This window comes from Cetorhinus maximus, chromosome 2 (genome assembly GCF_964194155.1).
Source record: "Cetorhinus maximus chromosome 2, sCetMax3.hap1.1, whole genome shotgun sequence".
Taxonomy (NCBI): Eukaryota; Metazoa; Chordata; class Chondrichthyes; order Lamniformes; family Cetorhinidae; genus Cetorhinus; species Cetorhinus maximus.
The window spans coordinates 32090295-32116181 of NC_135880.1; the positions used below are offsets into that span (position 1 = coordinate 32090295).

General features: G+C 43.9%; 1 protein-coding gene across 2 annotated transcripts in view; it reads right to left on the reverse strand.

Annotated features, from left to right (window-relative positions):
• Positions 1-1505: 1505 nt before the first annotated feature.
• The window catches only part of pdlim3b (PDZ and LIM domain 3b), a 97500-nt gene continuing 73118 nt past the window's right edge, over positions 1506-25887 (reverse strand). Inside the window, exons 4-7 of one of the 2 annotated variants that reach the window (XM_078562338.1) lie at positions 25652-25722; positions 9080-9213; positions 8489-8600; positions 1506-2060 (exon numbers count right to left, since the gene is read on the reverse strand). In XM_078562338.1, the coding sequence (XP_078418464.1) occupies positions 1865-2060; positions 8489-8600; positions 9080-9213; positions 25652-25722 (513 nt within the window). In that variant the 3' untranslated portion in view covers positions 1506-1864. The remainder of the gene's footprint in view (positions 2061-8488; positions 8601-9079; positions 9214-25651; positions 25723-25887) is intronic. The other variant, XM_078562331.1, reaches the window with a different exon arrangement.

The window sequence follows — 25887 nt, forward strand, 5'->3', positions numbered from 1 at the left end:
CAGGTGACATCTGACCTTTTATTGGAAAGTAGTTTTGATGTGTGAAGGTAATAGATTTTATGACTGATAATAGTAATATATTAACATCTGGCAACTGCTTAAAGCTGTTGGGTGAAGGTTAAATCCCAACCAACGAAACGGATAGAAACCTTCAACATGTATTTTGTATAAATGTGTGCACAATGCCATAAATGTATGTATTTATGGGCAGAATTTTGCCCTTGGCGGGTGGGCTTGGCGACGGTGGCGGTCAGGAAGCCGACCGCGCCCCATGATCTGGGCCGGACCGCGATTTCACGCTGGCTGGCCAATTCGCAGCAGCGCTAAGTGCTGCCTGTGCGGGCAGGGGGAGGAGGGTGAGCGCAACCTTCACACATGCGCGCGAGTGTGTTGCTACATAATCTCCCTGTGGCAGAGAGCTGCCTTAGGGCGATGAAGCATTTTTACAAGAAAATAAAATAAAGAATTGAAAAATGTTATAAAACACGTCCCCTTGTGCGACCCTGTCACATGAGCAGGGACATGTTGTTAATTCAATTTCAAAACTTTTTGAGGTTTCCAAAGAAAAAATGCAAAGGCCGCTTGGCCTTTTCACCTGAAAAATTTAGTTAATTGGTTGTTTAATGACCTTAACGGGCCTTTTAATTGTCGGCGGGCACTCTGCCAACTCTGGCGCGTGCCCGCTGACTGAACTATCGCGCGACTGCGCGTCGACATCGGCACACTTGGCTGACGCCAACGTGCATCATTTCATGCTCAAGTGGGTGGGTGCACACCCGCCTGCCAAGGTAAAAATTTTGCCCTATGTGTTCTGATGCAATGGGTTGAATCTTTGCTGAGTGGGTTTAAGTTGGGCAGGTGGAGGGTTTAAAATCTCAGGAATCTGTTTTCCAACCCACCCATTTCCAGCTTTAACTGAGGCCCGAAGGTGGGCAGGTGACCAACTTGCTCCATGGAGATGGGACTGTACTTTAAATTTGATAATGAGGCCATCAGGTATTGTTTGAAATTTCACTGCTGTTGGCCAGGTTTCCTGGGCGACGGAGAACATGGTGGAGCTTCATGGAGGTGTGGATACAGGAGGTAGGTGTCTTCACTCCTGCTGCTGATCCAGGTCCCTGACTGAGCAGCTTCTGCGATCACACCCTGTCACCACGTTTCCCACAAGGCCTCCGATCTTCCCACCACCTAACCAGGCCTTGATTCCTCCCTCCCTTCCATCGCCACCAACTCCAGGATCGGCAGTCAATCCAATCAAATCCCTGCTGATTGCCCCCACCCCTGCCCTACCCCTGTCTTCCTGTCAACCGCCTCAAATGATGTATCCTTCCCTCCCACCCCCCTGATCCCAGGCTCTTGGCGTCAGTGAGCAGCTCGCCACATGATTGTGGCTTCACCATAGCTCTCTGACTGAATTACTCCCTGCAGCCAAGGCCAATAAAAATTCTACCCAATGATCTAATAATATCACAACACCATTAAAACATGCTGTAAGTCTGCCAGAGCATTTGTTTAAAGTATATTTCACAGGCCTGGTGCTCCGTATATTTCATTTGCACTCATTGTACAATGTGTTTTAACAATGCATTGATTTAATAGCTTTTACAGATGTGATTATACAAACTAAGTTCCTTATATAATTAGTTGCATCAATGTGCCAATGCATACAGCAGTGTTACTTTTGGCAAGGTCTACAAGGTAGCAATCTGCTAACATGGATAATTGAACAAGCCGCTTTTTCTAAATATGTCTTGCAATAGGAGACTGTATTTAAAGATTAACCACATTTTGAGATGCAGCAAAACAGCGACAAGACAGGCTTCTCATTTTAATGGATCCGATATTTCAGATCTCTACAGAAGAATTAAGCCTTCATATTTTGATACACAGGTACAGCATCATATCCCTCTGGTGGTTTCGTTCGTGCTCTTGCATGGGCTTCACAGTACAGTTGTCCTTCTATGAAGAAGTAACCTTTCTGCTTGAGGTTCACGCCACAGTCAGAGCAGATAAAGCATTCTGGGTGCCGGTACTTGTCGCGAGCCTTGACCACTGTGCCTCTGTGTGTAAGAATTAGTTTACAATAATTAAGTCAGTGTGCAAAGCGTGGAGGCGATTTTACGATTTAGAAACTGGAAGTATGGCAGGGGGTTAGGGGGAGCAATTGGGCATTGATGCACCCATTTATCAGGCGTGAAATAGGTGGATGAGAGTCTAAAATCAGGGCATGATCTCCCATGGCCAATTGTCCAGGGAAGCGCGTCTCATGAGAAATTGAATCAAACAATGTTTAGTAGCCCAGGATGCATGAGTGAAAAATGCAGCTGGTGAACTTGGCTACTCAGGATAGTCGGAGTCTGAAGATGAGGTCATTAGAGTTGGAACGTGAGCAGTCATACAGTAGCCTGTCATTCTTTTGTTTATTTTGTGAATATTGCAATAAGTCAAAGGGAGAGAGGGGGGCCATGATTTTGAGGACTAAGACACATTCAAATAGATACACAAATTTTCTTTCGAAGTGTAACGTTTCTACCTTTAAAGAGGTACTAGGCTAGACCTTTTGCGGATCCGTTTTGTCGAGGGGAGGAGGTGGGGTTGGTCTGGAGTGAAGTGTGGTGGGATGGCACTTCTACCCTCCTACCCTCTCCTTTGCCAGCTATTCTTCTACCCTCTCCTTTGCCAGCTGTTGACCCTGCCCCAGTTCCCAAGGAGAGGGTTATTTAAATGTTTGGGACTGCTGATCAGCACCTGAAACAGTGCAACAGAGACTCTCGTCCTGGTGAGGACTTGGGGCAGCACCCTGCCCCTCCTATAGTGGGCACCTGAGGACCTGACCAGGCCAAGGCTTATAAAAATGAAGGGCATATTCGTTGCTCACAGGAGAATTCTTACAGTAGTCTTTGGGGCCTTCAGGAGCTCAGAACAAAGCTCATGCCTGATCTTAGCAGGCACAGGATTCACTGGGCATTTCAGGAGCCAAGCTGGGCGGAATTCCAGGAATAGCCCAGATGTGGCCTCAATACCCACCTAAAGTTCATCCAGGACATAAAGGGAATGAGATTAAGTGGCATCTGCTGCCCCACTAATACCCCCAGTGTCCCCGTCCCCTGTGATGTTAGATTATCACCGGCGCCCCCTCCAACCCCACGCACCAACATCTCCCAAACCGCTGAACAACTATTCCTGGCTACTGTCATTGCTGGTGGGGAGGAGGAAGAACCAGAGCATCCATGTTTCATTTATGTCCCAAGGTTAATTCACTGAACAAGTTTTGGTGAATGGAGTTTCCCCTTTTAAAAAAGGTGGGTAGGCCATTGCTGAATTACTTAGGGCACAATTTTGCCCTTGGCAGGTGAGCTCGGTGGGGCCGGGCGGGGGTGGTCAGATACCAACCACCGCCCGTGATCGGGTCCGGAAGGCCAACTAAGGCCTGCCCAGCATGAAAGGGGGCTGGGGAAGCTCCAAGAAGGGGCAGGCAGGGGCATGATGTCTGCCGGGTGGTGGCTGATTCAAAAGCGGCCCAGGCAGCCCCTGGAAGGCTGACACGGCAGGACATCTCCTGTGTCGCTATGGATTCGAGTGCGGTTGGACACAGCAGGCGGGAGGGCAGGTCAGCAGGATAGTTGGCCCCTCCGTTTCTCTGACGAGTACCTCACCGCCCTCCTGGAGGAGGTGGCAGCCAGAAGGGACACCCTTGTCCCCAGAGACGGGAGGAGAAGGCCCCCGCGCCTCACCAAGAAGGCATAGGAGGAGGTGGCATCCCAGGTGAGCAGCCACGACATGGTGATGCGCACATGGGTGCAGTGCCAGAAGCGCTTCAATGATCTGCTGCTATCGGGAAGGGTGAGCACCATGTTGGCATGGGTCAGTGTGGGGAGCAGTTAGAGCTGGCCATCCCCAACTCCCCCCGGACCTCAGGGGTGTTAGAGTGTGAGTGGCAACTGTCAATGATGTCAGAGCTGGCCAAGGGGATGAGTCCTGGCTGCTTGGACTGAGTGCCTTGACCCTCGAGGGGCACAACCCAGATGTACCCTGCAAGGTGCTCCTCAGATGGGGTTGGCCAGACTGCAATGGCGCTGCAGGTAGAGGGAGGACTAATCAATGCTCCTTTGTCCTTTCAGGAGAAGACAGCTCATGACAACATTGAGAGGTCATGGACTGGCGGGGAGACGCATGCACCTTGATCAACTGTCTGCGGTGAGGTTGGGGTGTCAGACGAAGGTAAGAGTGCAGTACACAGATGTGAGTATGTTGGATATTGCAACCATTGCAGTGTAGTCTCTATATTGATGTGAGCCTCAAACCGGGAGACCCATTGATAATGGAAAGACGAGGGCACCATGATACAGATCTCCGTTGACTCACCAAAATGCCTGGCATGCACAGTGACAGTGTGATGACTTTAAATAATGATATGTTCTTCTTCTCCCTTTTAGGTTCACCAGCAGGCGTTCGCACTGAGGACCCTGAAGGGCCACCCCTGACCCCGGAGGACCACCATGCTCTCCACACACCTGCGTCACACCCGCTCTGTCAAGCAGGCACCAGTGCAGATACCAGCACCTTGGTGGGCATAAGATCGCTGTCTGGTATCTTGGTGCACATTGGTGAGGGCATTTCGCTCTCGCTCGAGGTGCAGGTGGAGGCAGAGAGTACCCTGGGCGCCGGGAGTCAGAAGACTGCTGGGTACCAGGACAATGCTCAGTCAAAGGCTGATGATGGGCCTCTGGAGTTGTCCATTAGGCAGCAGATGCTGGAAGCCCAGCGGGGTGTGTGGGAGGATCTGGCAGAGATACATGAGGGAACATGTGTCATGGTCTCCATTTGGGAGGAGTCCCTGCGGAGCGCAATGCCTGCTCCATGGAGAGAGCAGAGGCTCTCATGGAGAGGCACTTCCAGGGACAGAATCAGGGGTCCCTGGGGATGCACTTGGACCTGCAAGCCCTCACACAGGCAATGACCCCAGCTGGTCAGTGTCCGTGTGGGAGATAGATTGGACACCCAGTATCCCAGCTAGGTGCCCATCTACCAGTGGTGAGCAGGGAGGTCCAAAGCAGCCTCACGTTGGCGCACGAGCTGCCTGCAGTCTCTGCAGGCTCCTCTCAGGACGCTCTGGATGACAGCAGCAGCTCCTCCGCCCCTCTGCCAGTGACCGTGGCATCTGATGAGGCTGCGACAATTGGGGAGATGCAAGCCGTGGCACTGGCTGCCCCCTCCCAGGTGGGGCCAGTACAGGCTCCACTGGCTGGAGGATGACTGCCAAGGCCATCAAGGCCAACAGGACAGCAGAGTCAGCAGCCTGCCTCCAATGCCGGTGCCAGCGAGGGGGGAGCACCTAGACGTAACACTGGCAAACGTAAAGGTAAAACACCTTAAGCACAAGGCAGGCTTATCACGGGTGATATTTTGTTCCCCCATTTGACTTTAACTTTTTTAATGGTGAGATAAACAACACCGGTTAGTGTTTAGTTCAGCAACGTGTCATTCAACATTAAATGAGATTTTATTTTGTGCTATTGGCCTCAGTATGCTTCATTTGTTCTGTAGGTCCAAGGTAGGCCATTACGTAATGATGGACGTGTCTCCTGGAACTTTATTGCACAGGCACAGAGTGTATGTTAAAAGCAAAATACTGCGGATGCTGGAAATCTGAAACAAAAATAGCTGGAAAAACTCAGCAGGTCTGACAGCATCTGCAGAGAGGAAGACAGAGTTAACGTTTCGAGTCTGCATGACTCTTCATCAGAACTCTGATGAAGAGTTATATGGACTCGAAACGTTAACTGTCTTCATCTCCACAGAGTGTATGTTATTGGCCAAGGAAATGTTCCTCTCTGAGCTCGAGTATGGAGCCTGCAGCCCTGGCATGTGGTGGTGGTTCTTATTTGGTAGTCTAGCTGAAGGAGCATTGGATCAAAGTGTCCCAGGTGTCCCTGCCTCCCTGGAGGTTACCCAGGTCAGCGTCTATGCCCTCAGCGTTCTCCTCACAGTGCTCGTCCTTGGACTCACTAATGGACTCATCATCTGTGGCCTGTGCAGCTGCATCAACATCCTTTTTCTCCAGTGGGTACCCCCTTGCCAGTGCCAGATTGTGCAGAGCGCAGCATGCAACCATTCTTAGTGACACCTGCTCTGGGGGCTATTGCTGTGTGCCCCCTGAATGGTCCAGGCACCAGAAGCGCATCTTGAGTAGACCAATAGTCCTCTCTATCAGTGCCCTTGTAGAGGTATTGGCCCCTATTGTACCGCTGCTCAGCCTCTGTTCTTGGGTAGGGGAGAGGCTTCATGAGCCACCTTCTGAGGGGATAACCCTTCGTCACCCAGCAGCCATCCATCCAGTCGGGCTGGAGCACTGAAGAGCCTCAGTACCTGGGAGTGTCTCAGGATATAAGCGTCATGGGAGCTGCCTGGGTACCTTGCACAGACTTGTAGACTCAGCATCCTGTGATCACACACTATCTGCACGTTCATGGAGTGGAAGCCCTTCCTGTTGACGAAGGCACCGGGCTCACCTGCTGGCACCTTGATGACCACATGTGTACAGTCTATAGCACCCTGGACATGGGGAAAGCCAGCAGTGGCCGCGAAGCCTCTGGCTCGCTCAGCCTGGCTGGCCCCATCCATGCGGAAATGAATGAGCTTCTGTTACCAGCTTGACGCAACTGTGGACAACTGATTGGGAGACTCCACACAGAACCTCCAATGAGCTCTGGAAAAAGACGGAAGCATAGAAGTTGAGGGTTACTGTGGCCTCCGGAGCCACTGGCATAGGGCGTCCAGCCACACAGTCGGAGCTGATCTCAGGTCTGATCATCCGACAGATGGAGGTCACTGTCTCCCTTGAGAGACAGAGCCTCCTTCGGCATTGCACCTCGGACATACTGAGGTAGCTGAATCGCCGTCTGTAAACCCTGGCAGCGGAATAGTGCCGTCTTCTGTGGCCCCTTCTGCCTTGGACTGCCAGCTGGCCCTGCCCCGCCCCCCGTGCCTGTGCCTCTTCTCCCACAGGTCCTTCCCCTGGAAGCTGCACTGGGGCACCTGCCCTCCTCTCCCTGCTGCCCCTCTCTTCCTCCTCAGAAGAGATGCCTCCAGCGGTGACCACAATCCCCATTACCAGGGTTATGGAAGGGCCCACACGGTCTGAATCCTCCGGGGGCCTGGAAGACAACAATGAGCCCTGAAATGAAGCCTAGAAATGCTCAGAATGCAGCTCTGAAGCGAGATGAAGCTGTCCAGTTCACAGAAGCAACCAGCAGCAAGTTTGATCCGAAACTCCTCACTACTTACATTGACAATGCCACTGACCCTTCTTATTCCACCCGTGGATAAGCTTTTGCCTGCCTGCCTGCCCATTTTGCCCATGTGACGGCTGAAAAATTGCATGGGCTACGTAAACACGGAGACAACCGGTGTGTCAATGGCCTTAACTGGCCTCTTAATTAATGGCGGGCGCACCTCCATCTCCCTCACGTGCCCACTGAACGAAATATCGGGAGGGTGCGCGTTGACTTCGGGACGCTCGGCTGACGTCAACGGGCATTATTTCACGCTCGAGCGGGTTGGGCACGCGCGCGCCCACCGAGCGCAAAGATTCTGCCCTTAGTGATTGACAGTTTTGGAACAGTCCCCAAGAACCACGGTGGTGTGAGTGTTTCTTTTATAAGTTCTAATCACAGGGGACGGGATTTGCCCTTGAGTGACAACGTCATAAACCCTTCATAAGTAGATTTATGAAGATGTTACACATAGCAGGCAGAAGAAGTCATCCCCCCGACATTTCAAAGGCAATTAAGGATGGGCAACAAATTGCTGGTCTAGCCAGCGATGCCCATACCCTGTGAAAGAATTTTAAAAAATCTCCATGCTGAACAATGAGGAGTTAAGCATTACTGGTAAGGTAGAAGTTAGTCTGTATTAAAATTAAGTTTTGTTCAATGCCCAAAATGTTATAACATAAGAACCTGCTCTGTCACATGACTGTTTTATAATAATCCGATTCAAGAAACTGAAAGATTTGTCTTCCTTTAAGCTGTACGACAGTGGTAGCTTCCCATGTAACAGTGGGAACCACAATTGTTAATGGTTAATTGAGCCTCTCTCCAAAAACGTAAACCAATGTCCAAATCACGAGGCTGGCAAACTCAATTCACACAAGACTCTTGCACTCATCCCATCAGTTTTGGATGGTTTGGCACATGGGTCTCAGAGTGGAAAGGACAGTGAGCTAATTCACAGCACTATGGTGATTTTGTTCAGAATAAAGGAAAACGGGGTTAGTTAGAAAAAGGCATTTAATGAAATTATTACTCAAGAGGGGCTTAAGTTAAGAAGAGGCCAGATGGATGCTCCTCCCATCCTGTGCTACAATTTCAATGATATGTCGCATTAGTCAGGAATAGTAACCAAGGGGTAGCTTAAAACCCGCATTCAAGCTGGATTCATCTTGTTGCTATTACAGTAAATTTTCTTCCTTTTTAAACATACTTACACTATTCCGTTTCCACACTTGTCACACAGCGGCAGCTTTTGAACGCTTCCTATGGAAGCACCGGCTTTTGTCACTGGAGCCCTCACACTTTTAGTAACCGTGGGGCGGGTACCTGTGTCATTTGGCAGAAAATTAAACTGATGGTTATAAGTGATTCCTAATTTGAAATAGTCACTATTGAACCATCTACGAGTCAGCTGCACAAAATTAACTGCAGTAAATGGAGTGAATATTGTTGTCTGATCAGCCATTTGTGGAGACTTTGCTGGGTACAGAAACAAAGCGACAGCACAAAGTGACAGCTGGTAATATATCTGTGATTTGGACTATGAGTTACTTCCACAATCCCTTCTAGTGTCACCACACCCAAGGAGAAATGGACCCTTTCCACTCTATATGCACAGTGAATCATGTCTTTAACCTGAGCATCCTTTCACCCACTGATGTCACAAAATGGAACAGATCTCAAGTCGTCTGGTGATTAATCATATACACTATCATTCAATGACTTTTCACAATTGGATCCCCTTTCATGTCCAACCAGCTCAGCATGCATCACACTATTAAAGACATGGAGTCAGTGATGCTCACCACTTTCATCTGCCTCCAGGTAATCCTGGATTGCTCGGAAGGACCCGGATTGCCTTGGCTCATTTCTTTCCTCCTGGTTGCCTTGTAGCATCTTGTACACCTCTGAGTTTTGAACTCCTGGTGCTGGTTCAGTTCTATGTGAACATGTAGGTTATAGTAAGCGGATGGAATTCCTTTAAGCTATGCACAGTCACTTAAAATCTCAAAACAATAGAGATAATATTTTTTAGACTCTAATAATATTTGGCAGTTTCCTATTTAATGGAGGCCATGGGTGCTCCTGGCGAGAGTCCCACATTACTTCCTTTCAGGAAGACACACTGAAAACTGGGCCACAGCGGGCCTTCTCTGGGATCAAGGACCTGGGGAGTGAAAATCCTGCACCCTCCCCCCGTCACCGCCCCCAGAGGCTGCTGTCCAATTTGAGGCTGGCAGCTGTGCAGTGCTCAGCAGTGCCAGCGGACTGGGATGTACCCATCCGAGGCCCAGGATCGCTGAGGGACCCAGGTGAGTGATGGCAGAATTGGGTTCACTGGGGGGTGGGGTGGCAGTCGGCACCTAGGGCAGGGGTGGCTCTCAGTGGGACCTCCCATTCCTGATGCCAGATCCCTCAGTCAGGCACTTGAGTGTCTTTGAAAGAGGGAAACCCTCTGGAAGCCTCGGGTTTGCTTTTTGGGCTTCCTGGACAGTGAGTTGCTGCTGGATGACTACCAGTGGCAGTGGGATGAGGCCCTCGAGTGGGCATCAATTGCCCACTTAGGGGTCTCAATTGGCAGTTCATGGGCCTTCCCACCGCGGACTTAGTCAGGGCAGATGGCGGGGTCCCCATCCTCCTGCCTAAGTAAATGCACTGCCACGACCAAACTCACCTCAGAGGAGGGGGTTCTACCTTTAATCTCCATTTCTTAGACGTTTCCATTTTCTGACACCTCATTTTATACGGTATTGGTACCTTACCGACTACAGTAAGCCTGTAGATGGTATGGAACTTCTTTACACTGTACAAATTTTGTTGGTTGAACGGAGAGTTATTTTCAGCAAGCCAATGCAAATTGGTAACGTGTAGATGTTATCAAACTGCAGAGGTGAAATTAGTCTTCAGCAATAGCATAGTCTGTGTAACACCCTGTCATTAAAATCATTTCCATTAAAGTCAGTTGGAAAACAAGTCAAATGGTGTGTTAAAAAGGCTGCTGATTGGTTATTACTCATCTTGTACTAACACCCAAGCCCAATTTCATCTCCTAGGGGAGCCAGAGACCATGCAGAGATTACAGACTTTAAGTGGGCAGAGTAATAGCTGATGAAATTTAATGGAGTAAAATGTCAAGTACTGAACATAATCCTCCCTCAGCATCCTAATCTTTTTGCTTTCCTTCCATACTTCCATAATTCTCTTCTTTTGAAACTTGGTGTTCTATACTTTTACTTATTTCCTATAATTTTATTCTTTATAGTTATCACGTAACTTGTTATTTAAATAGTTTTTGTTCTGACCTCTCTATCCATGGAATTCCAGTGTTTAATATTCCTGCTTTTCTCCTGCACTTAATTGTGTTTAATCTTTATTCAATCCATCTCAGGTTTAAACATCTCCCAATGATTACCTATTGTTTGATTGTCAATTCTTTTCCAGTCAATGAATCTGAGCTGGGTCCTTTTCATCATACTGAACTCTGCTAGTTTGCAATCCAAAAGCTTTATCTTTGACTCCACATAACATAAGAACATAAGAACTAGGAGCAGGAGTAGGCAATTCAGCCCCTTGAGCCTGCCCCGCCATTCATTATGATCATGGCTGATCTCACTTTGGCCTCAACTCCAATTTCCCGCCCTCTCCCCATAACCTTTCAACCCATTACTAATTAAAAATCTGTCTCTCTCCTCCTTAAATTTATTCAGCGTCCCGGCATCCGCTGCACTCTGAGGTAGTGAATTCCACAGATTCATGACCCTTTGTGAAAAGTAATTCCTCCTCATCTCTGATTTAAATCTACCACCCCTTAGCCTAAAACTATGGCTTCTTATTCTAGAATGCCCCACAAGGGGAAACATCCGCTCCACGTCTACTTTGTCTATCCCCTTTAGCATTTTATATACCTCAATTAGACCTCCTCTCATCCTTCTAAACTCTAGCGAGTATAGGCCTAAACTGCTCAATCTCTCCTCATAAGACAAGTCCCGCATCTCTGGAATCAATCTAGTGAACCTCCTTTGAACAGCCTCCAGTGCAACTACATCCTTCCTCAAGTAAGGAGACCAAAACTGTGCACAGTACTCCAGGTGTGGTCTCACCAATGCCTTGTACAGTTGCAACAACACTTCCCTATTTTTATACTCTATTCCTTTAGCAATAAATGCCAAAATTCCATTTGCCTTCCTTATTACCTGCTGTACCTGCATACTAACTTTCAGTAATTCATGCACAAGGACACCCAGATCCCTCTGCACTGAAACATTCTGAAGTTTCTCTCCACTTAAATAATAATAAGTCGCCTTTTTATTCTTCTGAACAAAATGGGTAACCTCACACTTATCCACGTTAAACTCCATCTGCCAAATTTTGGCCCATTCACCTAACCTGTCCATATCCATTTGTCAATTGTTTATTTCCTCCTTGCAACTTACTTTCCCACCTATTTTGGTGTCATCTGCAAATTTAGCTATAGTACCTTCTATCCCTGAATAGGTTATGGTGACTATTTTACAGATGTTTTCTTAACTTCAGCTCACTTACTTGTCCTGTTTCATTATTCAGAACCAGACCGAGCATGGCATTCTTTTTTCAGCACTTCATAGCCTTCTGAACTAAACATTGAGTTCAACAATTTTAGATCATAACCTCTGCCCCCATTTTGTTTTGCTTTTATTTGCTGTTTATCTTCTCCCTTGTTTCTCACTTCCTTTGCTTTGTGACAGCATCTGTTCAGGATTCTGCCATCCACACCTCCTCTAGACACATCTTTTGTTCTTTTTTACTTGCCCCACTCCCTTTGGCCTTGCACCATAAAACCTTTTGCCATTGAATTTCTCCTGCCCTCCACTCTATCACAGATCTTCCCTTTTGTTCTTCTCCCCACCCTTCTCCAATTTCACTTGCTCAAAGCCTATTACATTTCTAACCTTTCCCAGTTCTGATGAAAGGTCACAGAGCTGAAACGTTAATTCTGTTTCTCTCTCAGCAGATGCTGCCAGACCTGCTGAGTATTTCTAGCATTTTCTATCTTTATTTCAGATTTCCGGCATTCCAGTATTTTGCTTTTGCATTCTTTCTGACATGACTCATTGAGAAACAGTCCTCCATGCATTTGGAGAATGTCTCCACATTTTGATTAGAGACATTTGCCTTATCACCTTAGGACAATTAAAGTCCTCAATAATTGCTACTCTCACTGCTGTAAATATATTTAAATTAGCCACAAGCCTCATGCCAAATTTCCTTCCTGCTTGTAATGCATCTGCAACATGGTAACAGCTCATATTATTTCTTAACCTACGCCAGGGCTGTTGCTATTGCCAGTGATAAATATGTTGTGCTTTAAGACGCAAAAAAGGGTAAAGCTGTCATTTGAAAAACTAAAGAGATGAATGGATCAATGCAACTGAATTGATGAGCTCAGGAAACCCATGGCATGGCTGAGCATGTGATGCAACTATCGGCACTACTAGATCAACTATTCCTTTTAAACCCATCCAATTTACATTTCCTTGGACTTCAATTTGTACCATATACCATGCCACGTAATGTCAAGTTGTCATTTATTTCCCCCAGCAATGCTGAATTATGGTTGTACTTGCAAAAGAAACATAAGACTGGCCTATATGTTCTTGCAATGTCTGGCTTTAGCACAGCATATTATGAGATGGGTGATATCACCACCTGTATTGTCTGGATGAAGACTTTTGTTGGCTTGCACGCACATTCCTGAAACATTTGCTTCGTGTAAAAGATTTTGCCAGAGCGGGGAAAAGTGCATTCTGCTCTGACTGTGGGACATTGCAACTTACAGAGTGCATCCATTGAGTCTGCCACTAAAGTCATCTTACAGCACCCTGTAGGGGTCTCATAGTTCATACATTGAAACACATCAAACTCTACAGCATGGAAATGCATTACTCAGTCCAACCAGTTCAAGCTATCCATTAATCTCCACATGAGCAAGCATTTCCAATCACAATTAATCACCCTGTTCCCTTATTCCTTCATCCAGCTATCCAAATTATTCTTTGAATGTTGACATAATTTCTGCCTCGACCATCAAGGCCGAACTGAATTCCACATCATCACAACTGTCTTTATGAAGAAGTTTCCCCTTCTCTCGTTTGTGAATCTTACAGTTAGTCTTGTATCTACTGCCCCATGTTCTTGGTCCCTTAACTATTGGAAATAGCCTGCTTCAATCTATGTTGTCCCATCCTTTCATAATTTTAAGTGTGTTTATCATATTGCCCCGTAATCTGTATTGGTCTATTTGTATTTTTATTTCATCCCAGGCAACATCCTAGTAAACCTGCACTTTATTCTCCTTAAAGCCTCAATATCCTTCCTATAGCATTGATCCTAATAGAGGGCACAGTGTGCCAATTGAGCTCTTATTTAGGTTTTATAAAGGCTCATCATTACCTCAGCACTAAGCTACACAGGAGTGTAAACATTTAAAAAGAATGTTCAGCATTTTAATTTTAAAATTACTCAAGTCAGGTGATTGAATTTCAGTCGGGGGGCATTAAATCAGGTGGGAGGATGGAGGGTGGGGACCCTGCCACCTTCTCACCTCTACGTCGATTAAGTCTGTGATGGGAGGCCTGTGGATGGCCTTCCCGCCCAAGTGGCTAATTGGCTGGTATTAACCCAGTCGTGGTCAGAGGGCTCGCCATGCAGGGTACACAACAAGCAAACCTGTGCAGGGTTGCTTCAGGTTCCCGGGGTGAGGTTGGGGGGTCCCTCATTCAAAGGCACTTAGTGCCTGATCAAGGGACCCGGCAACAAGAGCCACCCCCGACCTTGCTGCTGAGCCCCCTCCTCAGTAACCCACCACCCCACCACTCTTGCCATCACTCACCTCTGGCTTGAGATTCAGTGATGATCCTAGGCCTCGGGTAGGTGTCATACCATCAGCAGCCACGGCCTCTTTGGTGGCACTGATGTTCAATAAAGCTGCTGGCTTCTAATTGGCCGGTCACTCTCGGCGGGCAGAAGTTCTGCCCCCGGGGTCCTTGATCCGGGGTAAGATCTGTAGCTGGCCTGTCAAGTGCCTGAGTGAGACATGATTCATCGGGCCTTCCCGAAAAGAGGTGATGTGTGGCTCTCGACGGCTCTTGAGCTGGTGGCCAAGAGCCCCCGTCGCCTCCATAAAACTGTGGTCCATGTCTTTCAAGGGCAATTATGGAAGAGAAAAGGAACTTCTAAATTATACATTTCATGCTTTAACTTCAATTTACCCTACAGGGAGGAGTGAAGCAATCTGACATATCAGTAATGGTAATCTGGCACACCAGTATTTCGATAACATGGCCTTCAGGATACAACTGTATGGGGAAGATACATTGAGCATGCCTAATCTTGGCTTGGAAGCTTCACCTTGACAGTTCTATTGAGGGTAAAATTTTATTGCGGCTCTCAAATTCACACAGGTCAATGGTACCAGCCACAAAAGGAGTGCTGCACTTATTTCATCCACCTGTAAAGGAACTACCTACTTAGGACCACATATAGGAACGAAATTACAAAACATATTGTATGGCCACAAGAACAGAACATCAGAAATATTATTTATAAAGAACAAGGAATATAAAATACAACATACATTTTATTAATCAGGAGATGTTGCAGAAATGACTGGGCAATTATTTCAGGCACTCACTTTCCACTATAATGCTTTGGGATTATCCTTAAGGTGAGACTCATTTTTGTTCCAGAAATCCATGTATGTCACTAAACACTCTTAACCCAGATGTGTGCAGGTTAATACTAAAGTGGATTTCCTCTATCCACGAAGTTCTAATGACACCACCCAATTCCCAACCTCAGAACAATGATCCGTACAATACACAGGACCTTGCACTCCCTTGTATCAAGTAATAATTCAATTCCCTTCAGTGCAACTCGAACCCTCCAGAATAGATATAAGATTTCTTATCAAACTTGTGAATTTCAGCAAAGTGTAAACCTTAACAGGCCAATGAGAATTTATAGGGGAGGAACTCCATTACTTCCGGCAATATCACTAATCACAATCCAGGGCATCATAAGTCCAAATATTGGATTTTGTGGTCAGCAGTGAAGTAACGGTGCTTGATGCTGGCCTCAAAGGAAGCTGCCCACAAAGGGCTAGTGATCTCTGCCGTGTTGATTTCCCCTTTCCCAATGGCAATTTCAATCTGATGTCAAATCAGGGTGACCTCCAGGCATCTAGCAGCAATGATGTAGCAAGCAGGGTAAACAGCCAATCATATTAAAGTATTCTCATAGACAGAAAACCAGGAAGTTAAAAGCACCTTATGCTTCACTTTGAATTTTTTCACTATCTGAAAATTTTCATTATTATGATTGGATTAAAATAGAAGCTAAAATATCAGAAACAATTTTTTAAAGAAAAATTTTAAAACGTGTTTTTTTATTATCATGGGGAAATTTGGCATTCTACAAATATAACATTAGCTTTTCAAGATCAGTGAGGTTGTTTAGCAGTAATTATGAATTGTATATTGTTAAAAACCCAGTGAATATTGCCGTTACCTCAAAATCCAGATAATTATTTGTTGGCATGTAGGGTAAATTGTGTAGTATTAGATGGTTATTTAAGGAAAAGTGTACATACTTTTGCATGGCATCTGAAATTCCATTTTTCAATGGAAAGATATCGCTGAACGAAAATCAGTCATTCCTGCTATTTCTCCAATTATTTGGAAAAGAAGTCCCTGATGGCAATCAGACTCCTAGAACAACAGCCTTGTGATGGGAAGTGATATTTCACTGGAGTATAGTTAATGGCGTGATGAGTGCCTACTCTACGCAACCATGCAGTGGGAAAGAAGAGGAAAAAAATTGTTTTGCAGCAAAGCTGCTGTGAATAATTGCACACCAAACGAACCAGAATTGTCCAATACCAACCATCCCTAAATGTAAATTCAAAACGGCACCTCGATCCTTGAAATGGATTACTAAATGGATGCCAAAGTATCCTATTACACGGTTCCTGTTTAATATACACATATGTGATTGCTTTGTAGAGCTGACAGTAAGGGTGTAGGAAATGTGAATCTTTATATACTTTTAGTACATTTTATACTTTGTGCTATGAGTCCTCTTAATGCGTATTTTGGATGAGCTCCTGCTGGATGAAAGGTTAATTCTAAATGTATACTTAGGACATATGGCCAGTGCGACTTGAGTCAAATCGAAGTTGCAATGTAACATGAATTGATAGTGTGAAAAGCAAAAGGGAAATAGAACAGATGGTCACAGAGGATATGCTATGATATGTATAGATCAATGGGCTTTGGGGCTACAACTAAATGAGTGTAAGGGTTATTAAGTTTGGCAAAAGGAACATGTTAACAGTGGATTGTTTAGATGCTGAGGATATCCTGTTCAGGTTATGACCATGGGACATTTGTCCATGACAAATGAAATAGCAAATTTAAAGCACGACTGCAACATCGGAACACAGCAAGATCGCTGCTTCAGAGGATAAAAAAACTCACTTGAAGGTGTTCAGTGCACAGGTTTCAAGAAGACACAGGGAGAGGAGAGAGAAGAGGCATCATGAGCTGCCTGTGCTCATAGCATGGTGAGAAGTAAGAACTACCTAAACTAGGATATCGGACTGTCTTCGTTTGTTAAATATAACTTTTGTTGCTTAATAAACTGTCTTGATACCTCTGCATTAATTGTATCCTCGTCTGAAATTTGTTGCCTGGTCTCAAGACCTCTTACGAGGGGGGAATTTTAACTTTCCTGATTCTCCGGGAGCTGGAAATCTGGGGTTGTCTCACACACCTTAACTCCACAGTTTTAGCTCCACAGCAGATGTGTGAAATCACTGATAGATTCCCTGCCTGGAAACAGTCTAATTGATGGGCTGGCCTTCCAGTTTGGCAGGGAGCAGTCAGGTGGAGACTGCAAGACCAGGTAGGTGTGGGATGATGGTCCAATCCCAGAGATGGGGTGGCTGATCTGTTGAGGGGGAGCAAAGGATCAACATGGGGAGTATCTTGTCCCAGTGAGGGGTTGCGGGGGGCAGGTAGTGAGATCCTGGGTAAAGGGGAAGACAGGGGGCCTGAGAGATGAGAAGGAACTCAGAGGTGTAGGGTGGTGGGGATGAAAGGATTTAGGGAAGGAGAGGAGATCTGACACCTCCATGGAGGGGTTGAGGTAATGGAGTTTGGAGCGCTGAAGGGGGAAGATAGGAAGGGTCTTAGGGATTAGGAGTGTCCAATCTCAGGGGATTGGGGGGTTGGTTTTCTAGGCATATTGAATCCAGCAGGTAAGTGGAAAAACTCTTATCTCCTGATCCAGCAGTCCCTCATCTTCCAGGAACGGAGGCAGTCAGACCTGCGGGGGACACCTCAACTCGGGCAGCGGGCTGAGTTTGAAAGAAAAAATCCAGGGGCTGAATTTTCCCCCCGTTGGGGTGGGGAGGAGTTGAATGGAGGGCGTGCACAGGCACACTTCCAATCGGTGCCCCTGATTGGGGGCGCGGTGTCATTTTATGTGGGCGGGCCTTAATTGATGTCCGCACAGAAGCATTATGCGCTCCCTGTGCGGGCGGGGGGGAAATCCCAAAATCGAGAGTGCGCTCTTTCGCGCATGCGCACAAAAGAGCGCACTCATCTCCCTGAGGCTAAGTGCAGGATGTAAACGTCAAAACGATAAAAATAGAAAAATAAAATTTCCCTAACATGTCCCCTCAGGTGACAATGTCACATGAATTGGGACATGTCCGCAATTTTCACAAAAACTTTCTTAAAATTTTTTTAAAGCTACATGAAACCTCATCCCGCCTGTGGATGAGGTTTCATGCTTTTTCCAATTCACACCAGGGCTCCTGGCCTGCCTACCAACCTTAAGGTTGGACGGGCAGGTCCTTTAATTACTCAATGGCCTCTGTCAATGGCCTCAATTGGCCATGGACAGGTCGGTGGGCGCGCTGCTGATTTTGCTGCGCCCCCGCCTTCCTGAAAATTTAAATGGGGCGGGGTGACATTGGGAGTTCCCCCGATGTCACTGCGCGTCATTTTACACGTCAGCAAGCGGGCCCCGCCCCCGTTTGCCGACGCATAAAATCCTGCCCCAGGAGTGACATCACAGGAAAACTGTAAGAGGTGAGAAGCTGCTGTTAGGGAGTGTGTTTAAAGAGCTTAAAACTAGAAAAAACATCATTTATAAAGAAGTAGTGACTTAGATTTCAGTTAGGTACACTAGCAATAGGGAAGTAAAGTTAAATCAAGTCAAAGTGAAAAAAAGTAATAAAGTAAACCAAAGTAAGATAACGTTAGCATAAGTGTAGTAAAATTTGGTTACTAGTAACTTATTCTATTCATTCTACTTACTCGAAGTATAATAAATAGTTTTTAGTGTTACGAGATGGCAGGTCAGCTCAGCCAAGTGGAGTGTACATCCTGCGGTATGTGTGAAGTCGTGGATACATCATGTGTCCCTGACAAACACATCTGTAGGAAGTGTCACCAGCTGCACAATCTGGTATAGGAGGGAGGGCATCAGATTTCTTAGGCATTAGAACTGGTTCTGGGGCAGTTGGGACCTGTACAAGCTGCACGGGTTACATCTTAACAGGACTGGGACTGATATACTCACAGGGAGATTTGCTAGCGCTGATGGGGTGGGAACCTGAGGGGTGGCTGAAATTGGAAGAAAATAAAGTTGGTAACAGAGAGTAGTGGTGAGGCTAGAAGGCAGGAGAAACAAAGCAGAGCATTGAGTATGTTTGGAATGCAGAATGATGTCAAAAAGGCAAAGTTAAGGGCACTCTACCTGAATGTGCGCAGCTTTTGCAAGAAGGTAGATGATCTAAAAGCACAAATAGAGGTAAAAGGGTATGATATAGTTGCCATTAAGGAAACATGGCTGCATGGTGACCAAGGCTGGGAACTGAATATTCAAGGATATTTGGCATTTAGGAAGGACAGACAAGAAGAGAAAGGAGGTGGAGTTGCACTGATAATAAGGGATGGGGTCAGTGCATTAGTAAGGAAGGATCTCAGATCGGAAGAACAATGTGTGGAATGTGTTTGGGTGGAGCTAAGAAACAGCAAAGGGCAGCAGATATTGGTTGGAGTTGTTTATAGGCCGCCAAACAGTCGTGGTAACAAAAACAAAAAATGTTGGAAAAGCTCAGCAGGTCTGACAGCATCTGTGGAGAGAAAGACAGAGTTAACGTTTCGAGTCCATAAGACTCTTCTTTAGAGCTCGAAATGTTAACTCTGTCTTTCTCTCCACAGATGCTGTCAGACCTGCTGAGCTTTTCCAGCATTTTTTGTTTTTGTTTCAAATTTCTAGCATCTGCAGTATTTTGCCTTTAAACATAATGGTTACATTGGGCATGGTATTAATCAGGAAATGAGAGAAGCATGTAGCAGAGGCAATACAGTAATCATGGGTGACTTCAAGTTGCATATAGACTGGGTAAACCAATTGAGCATGAATGCTGTGGAAGACGAGTTCCTGGAGCGTGTTAGGGATGGTTTTCTAGAGCAGTGTGTTGAGGAGCCGACTAGAGGACAGGCTATTTTAGATCTCATATTATGTAATGAAAACGGGCTAATTTACAATCTTGTTGTAAAAGAACCTTTAGGGATGAGTGACCACAATGTGATGGGATTTTACATTATGTTTGAAAGTGAGGTAGTTCACTCTGAAGCAAGGGTGTTAATTTGAATAAAGGAAATTATGAAGGCTTGAGGGGCAAAATTGGCTGAGGTCGATTGGGAAGATACATTAAAAGGTATGACTGCACATAGGCAATGGATAGTCTTCAAAGAACTATTACATAGCTTACAGCACCTATACATTCCTTCAAGGTGCAAAAACCCAAATAGATCAGTCAACCATGGCTGACAAAGGAAGTTAAGGGTGGTATAAGATTAAAAAAAAAGGCTTATAAAGTTGCCAGTAGTAGTAGTAAATCTGAGGATTGAGAGGTTTTTAGAATACAGCAAAGGAAGACCAAGAAACTGGTAAAGAAAGGGAGAATAGACTATGAATGCAATCTAGCAAAAAACATACAGACTGTAAAAGCTTCTATAGGTATGTAAAAAGGAAACATTTGGCTAAGTCAAATGTGGGTCCATTACATGCAGAGTCAGGAGAATTCATCATGGGGAATAGAGAAATGGCAGAGAAGCTAAATGATTACTTTGTATCTGTTTTCACTGAGGAAGATACAGGAAATTTCTCAGATTTAGAGATCCAAAGGACTAGGGAGAATGAAGAGTTGAGAGAAATGAGTGTAAGATTGGAGAAATTAATGGGACTAAAAGTTTATAAATCCCGGGGACCAGATATTCTGCATACCAGGGTGTTGAAAGAGGTTGCTATAGAGATAGTGGATACATTGCAGATCGTTTTCCAAAATTCTATAGATTCTGGAACAGTTCTTGAAGATTGGAAGGTAGCAAATGTCACCCCCACTATTTAAGAAGGGAGGGAGAGATTAAACAGGGAACAACAAACCTGTTCGCCTTACATCAGTAGTAGGGAAAATGCTAGAATCTATTATAAAGGATGTGGTAAACAGATACTTGGATAATCATGATCTGATTGGGCATCATCAGCATGGATTTGCGAATGGGAAATCATGTTTGACGAACTTGTTGGAGCTTTTTGAGGATGTTAGTAACAAAATTGATAAAGGAGAGTTGATGGACATAGTATACTTGAGTTTTCAGGTTTTTGATAAAGTCCCCCACAGGAGGTTGATTAGCAAAATTAAAGCACATGGGATAGGAGGCAATATACTGGCATGGATTAAGGATTGGTTAACAGGCAGGAAACAGAGAGTGGGAATAAATGGGTCATTCTCGCGTTGGCAGACTGTGACCAGTGAGGTACCGCAAGGATCAGCACTTGGGCCTCGGCTATTCACGACATATATCAATGATTTGGGATGTGGAGACCAAATGTAATATTTCCATGTTTGTGGATGATACAAAGTTAGGCGGGAATGTGTGTTGTGAGGAAGATGTAAAGTGGCTACAGGAGGATTTGGACAGACTTAGTGAGTGGGCAAGAACATGGCAGATGGAATATAATGTGTAATAATGTGAGGTTATCCACTTTGGTAGAAGGAACAGGTGTGCTGGGCATTTCCTAAATGGTAAGAGATTAGGAAGTGTAGATGTACAAAGGGACCTGGGTGTCCTTGTTCATGAGTCACTGAAAGCTAACATGCTGGTGCGGCAGGCACCTTAGAAAGTTAGAAAGGCTAATAGAACGTTACCCTTCATTGCAAGAGGGATTGAGTAGTGCTCAAAGTAGTACTCAAAGGAGTAGTGAAGTCTTGCTTCAATTGTATAGAAGCTTGGTTAGACTGTACCTTGAGTACTGTGTGCAGCTTTGGTCCCCTTACCTTAGAAAGGATATTTTTGCAATAGGGGGAGTACAACGAAGGTTCACCAGACTTGTTCTGAGGATGGTGGGACTGTCTTATGAAGAGAGTTTGGGGAAACTGGGCCTGTATTCTCTAGAGTCTCGAAGAATGAGAGGCAATCTTAATGAAACCTACAAAATACTCAAAAGGATAGAAAGGGTAGATGTAGGTAAGATGTTTCCTTTGGTTGGGGAGTTTAGAACCAGGGGACACAATTTCAAAATAAGGGGGAAGCCACTTAGGGCTGAGAGGAAAAATTTCTTTACTCATAAGGTTGTGAATCTTTGGAATTCTCTACTCCAGAGGGCTGTGGAAGCTCAGTCATTGAGTATGTTTAAGGTAGGAATCGATAGATTTCTGATTGACAATAACATAAAGGGTTATGGGGATAGTGTGGGTAAAAGGCATTGAAGTGTTTGATCAGCCATGATCGTATTGAATGGCAGAGCAGGCTCAATGGGCTGAATGGCCTACTCCCGTTCCTATGTTCCTATTTAACTGCCAGGTTAAATTTAAATGTTGAATAAAATGAGACACACAGCCTCATTATAATACTTAAACTACCATCCCACCTTTGGAATTGGTTGCCTGTCCGGCACTTCCTGCTTCCGTTAAAATCAGAAGTGGGCAGGTAGGAGATGGGATGGGTCAGGATCCAGGTTTTTAACAGTTCACCTCTTTACCCAATCCAAACCTTTCTTTGGGGTTAAAATTTCCCCCTAAAAGTCTCTATGAATTCTTCCCATAGTTGGCGTCGAACTCCAGAATTGCAATGGTGTAGTTAAGTTGCATAATTTAATATCAAGGAAACTTTATCTTGGCAGTATCCCTTGCCTTTGATAATTGATAGACTTGTACAAAACCTTTTAACAAAATGCACCTGTTAAAGGCAATACAAACAATGTCCCGGTTGGCGAGCCAGTTCTAAACTCGCCTCGCTAGGTGAAGATTTTTAGTTTTCGAAGTCAACGCATTTAGATTAGTGGAAATAAGATACTGCAGCTTTAAAACTCAGGCTTTTGTTAGAATGTGCTGTTGTCCTCCTTTATAACAAAACTGTTACATTTTCAGAATAGTTAAATGTCTGAAACAGTCTTATAAAACGTTCAGATATTATTAGAGTCAAATGAAAATATCTTCAAATTTTAAGAAAGGATTATACACAATGCAATTATCTATTTTCCTTACTAACTGCGTTACAGTGCAATAGCTTAATAATTCGGTGTCAAGCATGCTGCTGCTCTACATGCAACAATTCTACTTTGTAATTTCATAAGGTATCCATGTTATATAAAAATGTGCATTTATTTCCAGGGTTTCTGTTGTATTGGATTAAGAAATCACTATTTATCTTACTCGTGGTAAAATATATTGATTCAATTTATAAGAAAGTTTAGTGTTTTATTGAATCACTGTACACTTTTGATAGTTTACAAAGTGAAAGACTTTTCAAGTGTTTCTTCCTAAACCATTTTAAGTCAATATTTAAGAAAAAATTAGTTCAACAAGTTTTCTGAATATACCATTAGTACAGTAACACATTAATGGATGAACTGTACAATTAATTCAGCAGCAAATTAATGAATATATTATGTAATTAGTGCAAGAGCAAGTTAATGAAAATACTGTACAATTAATACTGTAGCAAGCTTCTGATTGTAGGTAGGGTTTTGGATGTACTGTATAATTTGGACAGTAGGTTTATGAATAATATTAATGTGACATCAGATTTTTGAATGTCCTTCATAATTAATATTGTAGCATACTTAGTATTTTCCTGCAATAATACAGTGGTGGTTTTAGTCAATTGCTATATAATTAGTACATTTATGCTCACCACCAGTCCATCCTTGCTGACCTACACTGGCTCCCAGTTTCCCCACACTTCCAATCTAAAATTATCGGCCTTATGTATAACTGATCTTTTGTTCTTGCCTCACCTTATCTTTGTAACCTCCTTGAGCCTTACAATCCTCTTCATAATTCTCTGTTCCTCTGACTCCAAACTTTTGTTCAAACTCCATTCCCTTTATACTATCGCTAGTGTCTGTGACTGCAGCTATCTAAGTCTCATGCTCTGAAATTTCTAACCAAAAGCCTTTGCCTCAAAGCCTTCTTCAAAGCCTACTTTAAATTACACTTCTGTGACCCTTCCTAATAACCTTTCTTTTGTTTCATTGTCCGTGTTTGTCTGAATATGCTTCAGTAAAATGCCTTGGTGTATTTTTCTATGTTAAAGATGCTATATAAATACAAGTTGTTGTGGTAGGTTTATGGCTGTGCTGTATTAATGCAAAAGGTTTATGGTCTGCAGTAATAGTACAGTTAAATCATGTATTGTAATAGTATGGCAGGTTTATGAATGCACTGTATAATTAAATAACAGGTAACAGATTTTTGAATGTACCTTTTAGTATAGAAGATGTATGGGTGCTGCAAAAGTACAGTAACAGGTTTATGAATATATATTTTGAATTAGTAGATTATGGTGTACAGAAAGGGATGCTTATTGTTCCTTGATAGTAGATTCATGACCGAGAATCGAATTTTAAAACTTTATGTTAATAACATATTTTTACTTTTCATTGATAAGTCTTGAGGTGAGAGAAATAATAGGACAAAACCTTGAATCATCACCATTGAGATAATATAATATATAAATATATTCAATGGTACATAGCTTACAGAGCTTTCATTTTATCCTTACTTAATCCAGTACCATTTCTTTTTTGATATTTCCCAGAATATAGATTTATTTAATATAAAAAAAACAGAAAATGCTGGAAAATCTCCACAGAATCTGTGGGGAGAGTAACAGATTTAACGTTTCAAGTCCGTATGAAGAAGGGTCATACAGACTCAAAACATTAACCCTGTTTCTCTCTCCAAAGGTTCTGCCAGACCTGTTGAGTTTTTCCAGCATTTTCTGTTTTAATTTCAGATTTCCAGCATCTGCAGTATTTTATTTATATCTATAGGTTTATTTCCCATGCAAGGATAAGTACACATAAGTCGACCGCAATTGCATTAATGTCAAGTATCATTTGCATTGCTTGATAATAAATGGCTCAGTTGCTAAAATGATATTTAAGCCATATTAATGTGATAATATTAAGAGATTCATTAGTTATCCTTTCTGTTTATATAGTCTTTGCCTGGTTATAGTACATGAGTTAAAATTGTCTTTCTTTAAAATAAAACATGCTGTAAATGCATAGCAGATAGATCAGCATCAGAAAAAAAAAACAAGACAATTTAACAGCGTAGATGAAATTTGACACGGTAATGTTAACCCATCTTTTTATTTTATGTGCCCGTGCTGTGAATTCCCTGTTTATATTTTGGATTTCCAAAGCTTTGGGTCTTGCTTTTGGTTTCTTCATCTTTAGGCAGTGTTGTCGAATAAAAATGCGAACCGCTTGACATGCGATATCAAGGGATCAAGCATCAGCCAAGCTTTGGTGCAACATGCTGTCATGGAGCTTATAAAACAACAGCAAACCACAATGTACCCAAACACATAGGGATATGTAATAGACAATTCAAGGAAGCACTTTATTTTTAATGTGAGAGGATCAAGGGGTTAAAGCACTTCTTCCTTTAAAAATCTAAAATGCTTTGAGAATCAATATTTGAACTTCGCTGTCAAACCTTAAAGAAACATTGCAACATCCAACAGTGATAGATGGACAAATAAATAAACAGTCCCAAAATTAAACTAAACAACTTGTGTTTGATTGGAAAAAGAACTTTGGTGTGTATAATAGCTTAATACAGTAAGTTTTAGAATTTGAAACACATGCATTTCTGTGCAAGGTTCTTGAACTGTTTTAATTAAACAGGTTTATTTTAAAAGGGGTAGGAAATATTGTACCATGTGTGCTTCCCTTGGTCCTCTTTTGTCAGAAACAAAAATCAAGACAGAAAAGCATGCATGTCTATCAAAAATAAAGCATAAAACCTGCTCTGTGTGGAAACTACTGAGAAGGGTTTGGGTCTGGTATTGAACTTGTGTTCAAAGTAGCCTAGTTCCTGTAAGGAAAAATGATTAAAGGTAACACAGATACCTGAAATAAAACCTCACTTTGTAGTGATTGGAAAAAATCATATTTAGCCTCTAAGCATCTGAAATAAAATAAATCATTGCAGCATTTCTATAATGTTCTGCCATCATGTTATTAAATATCATCACCACCA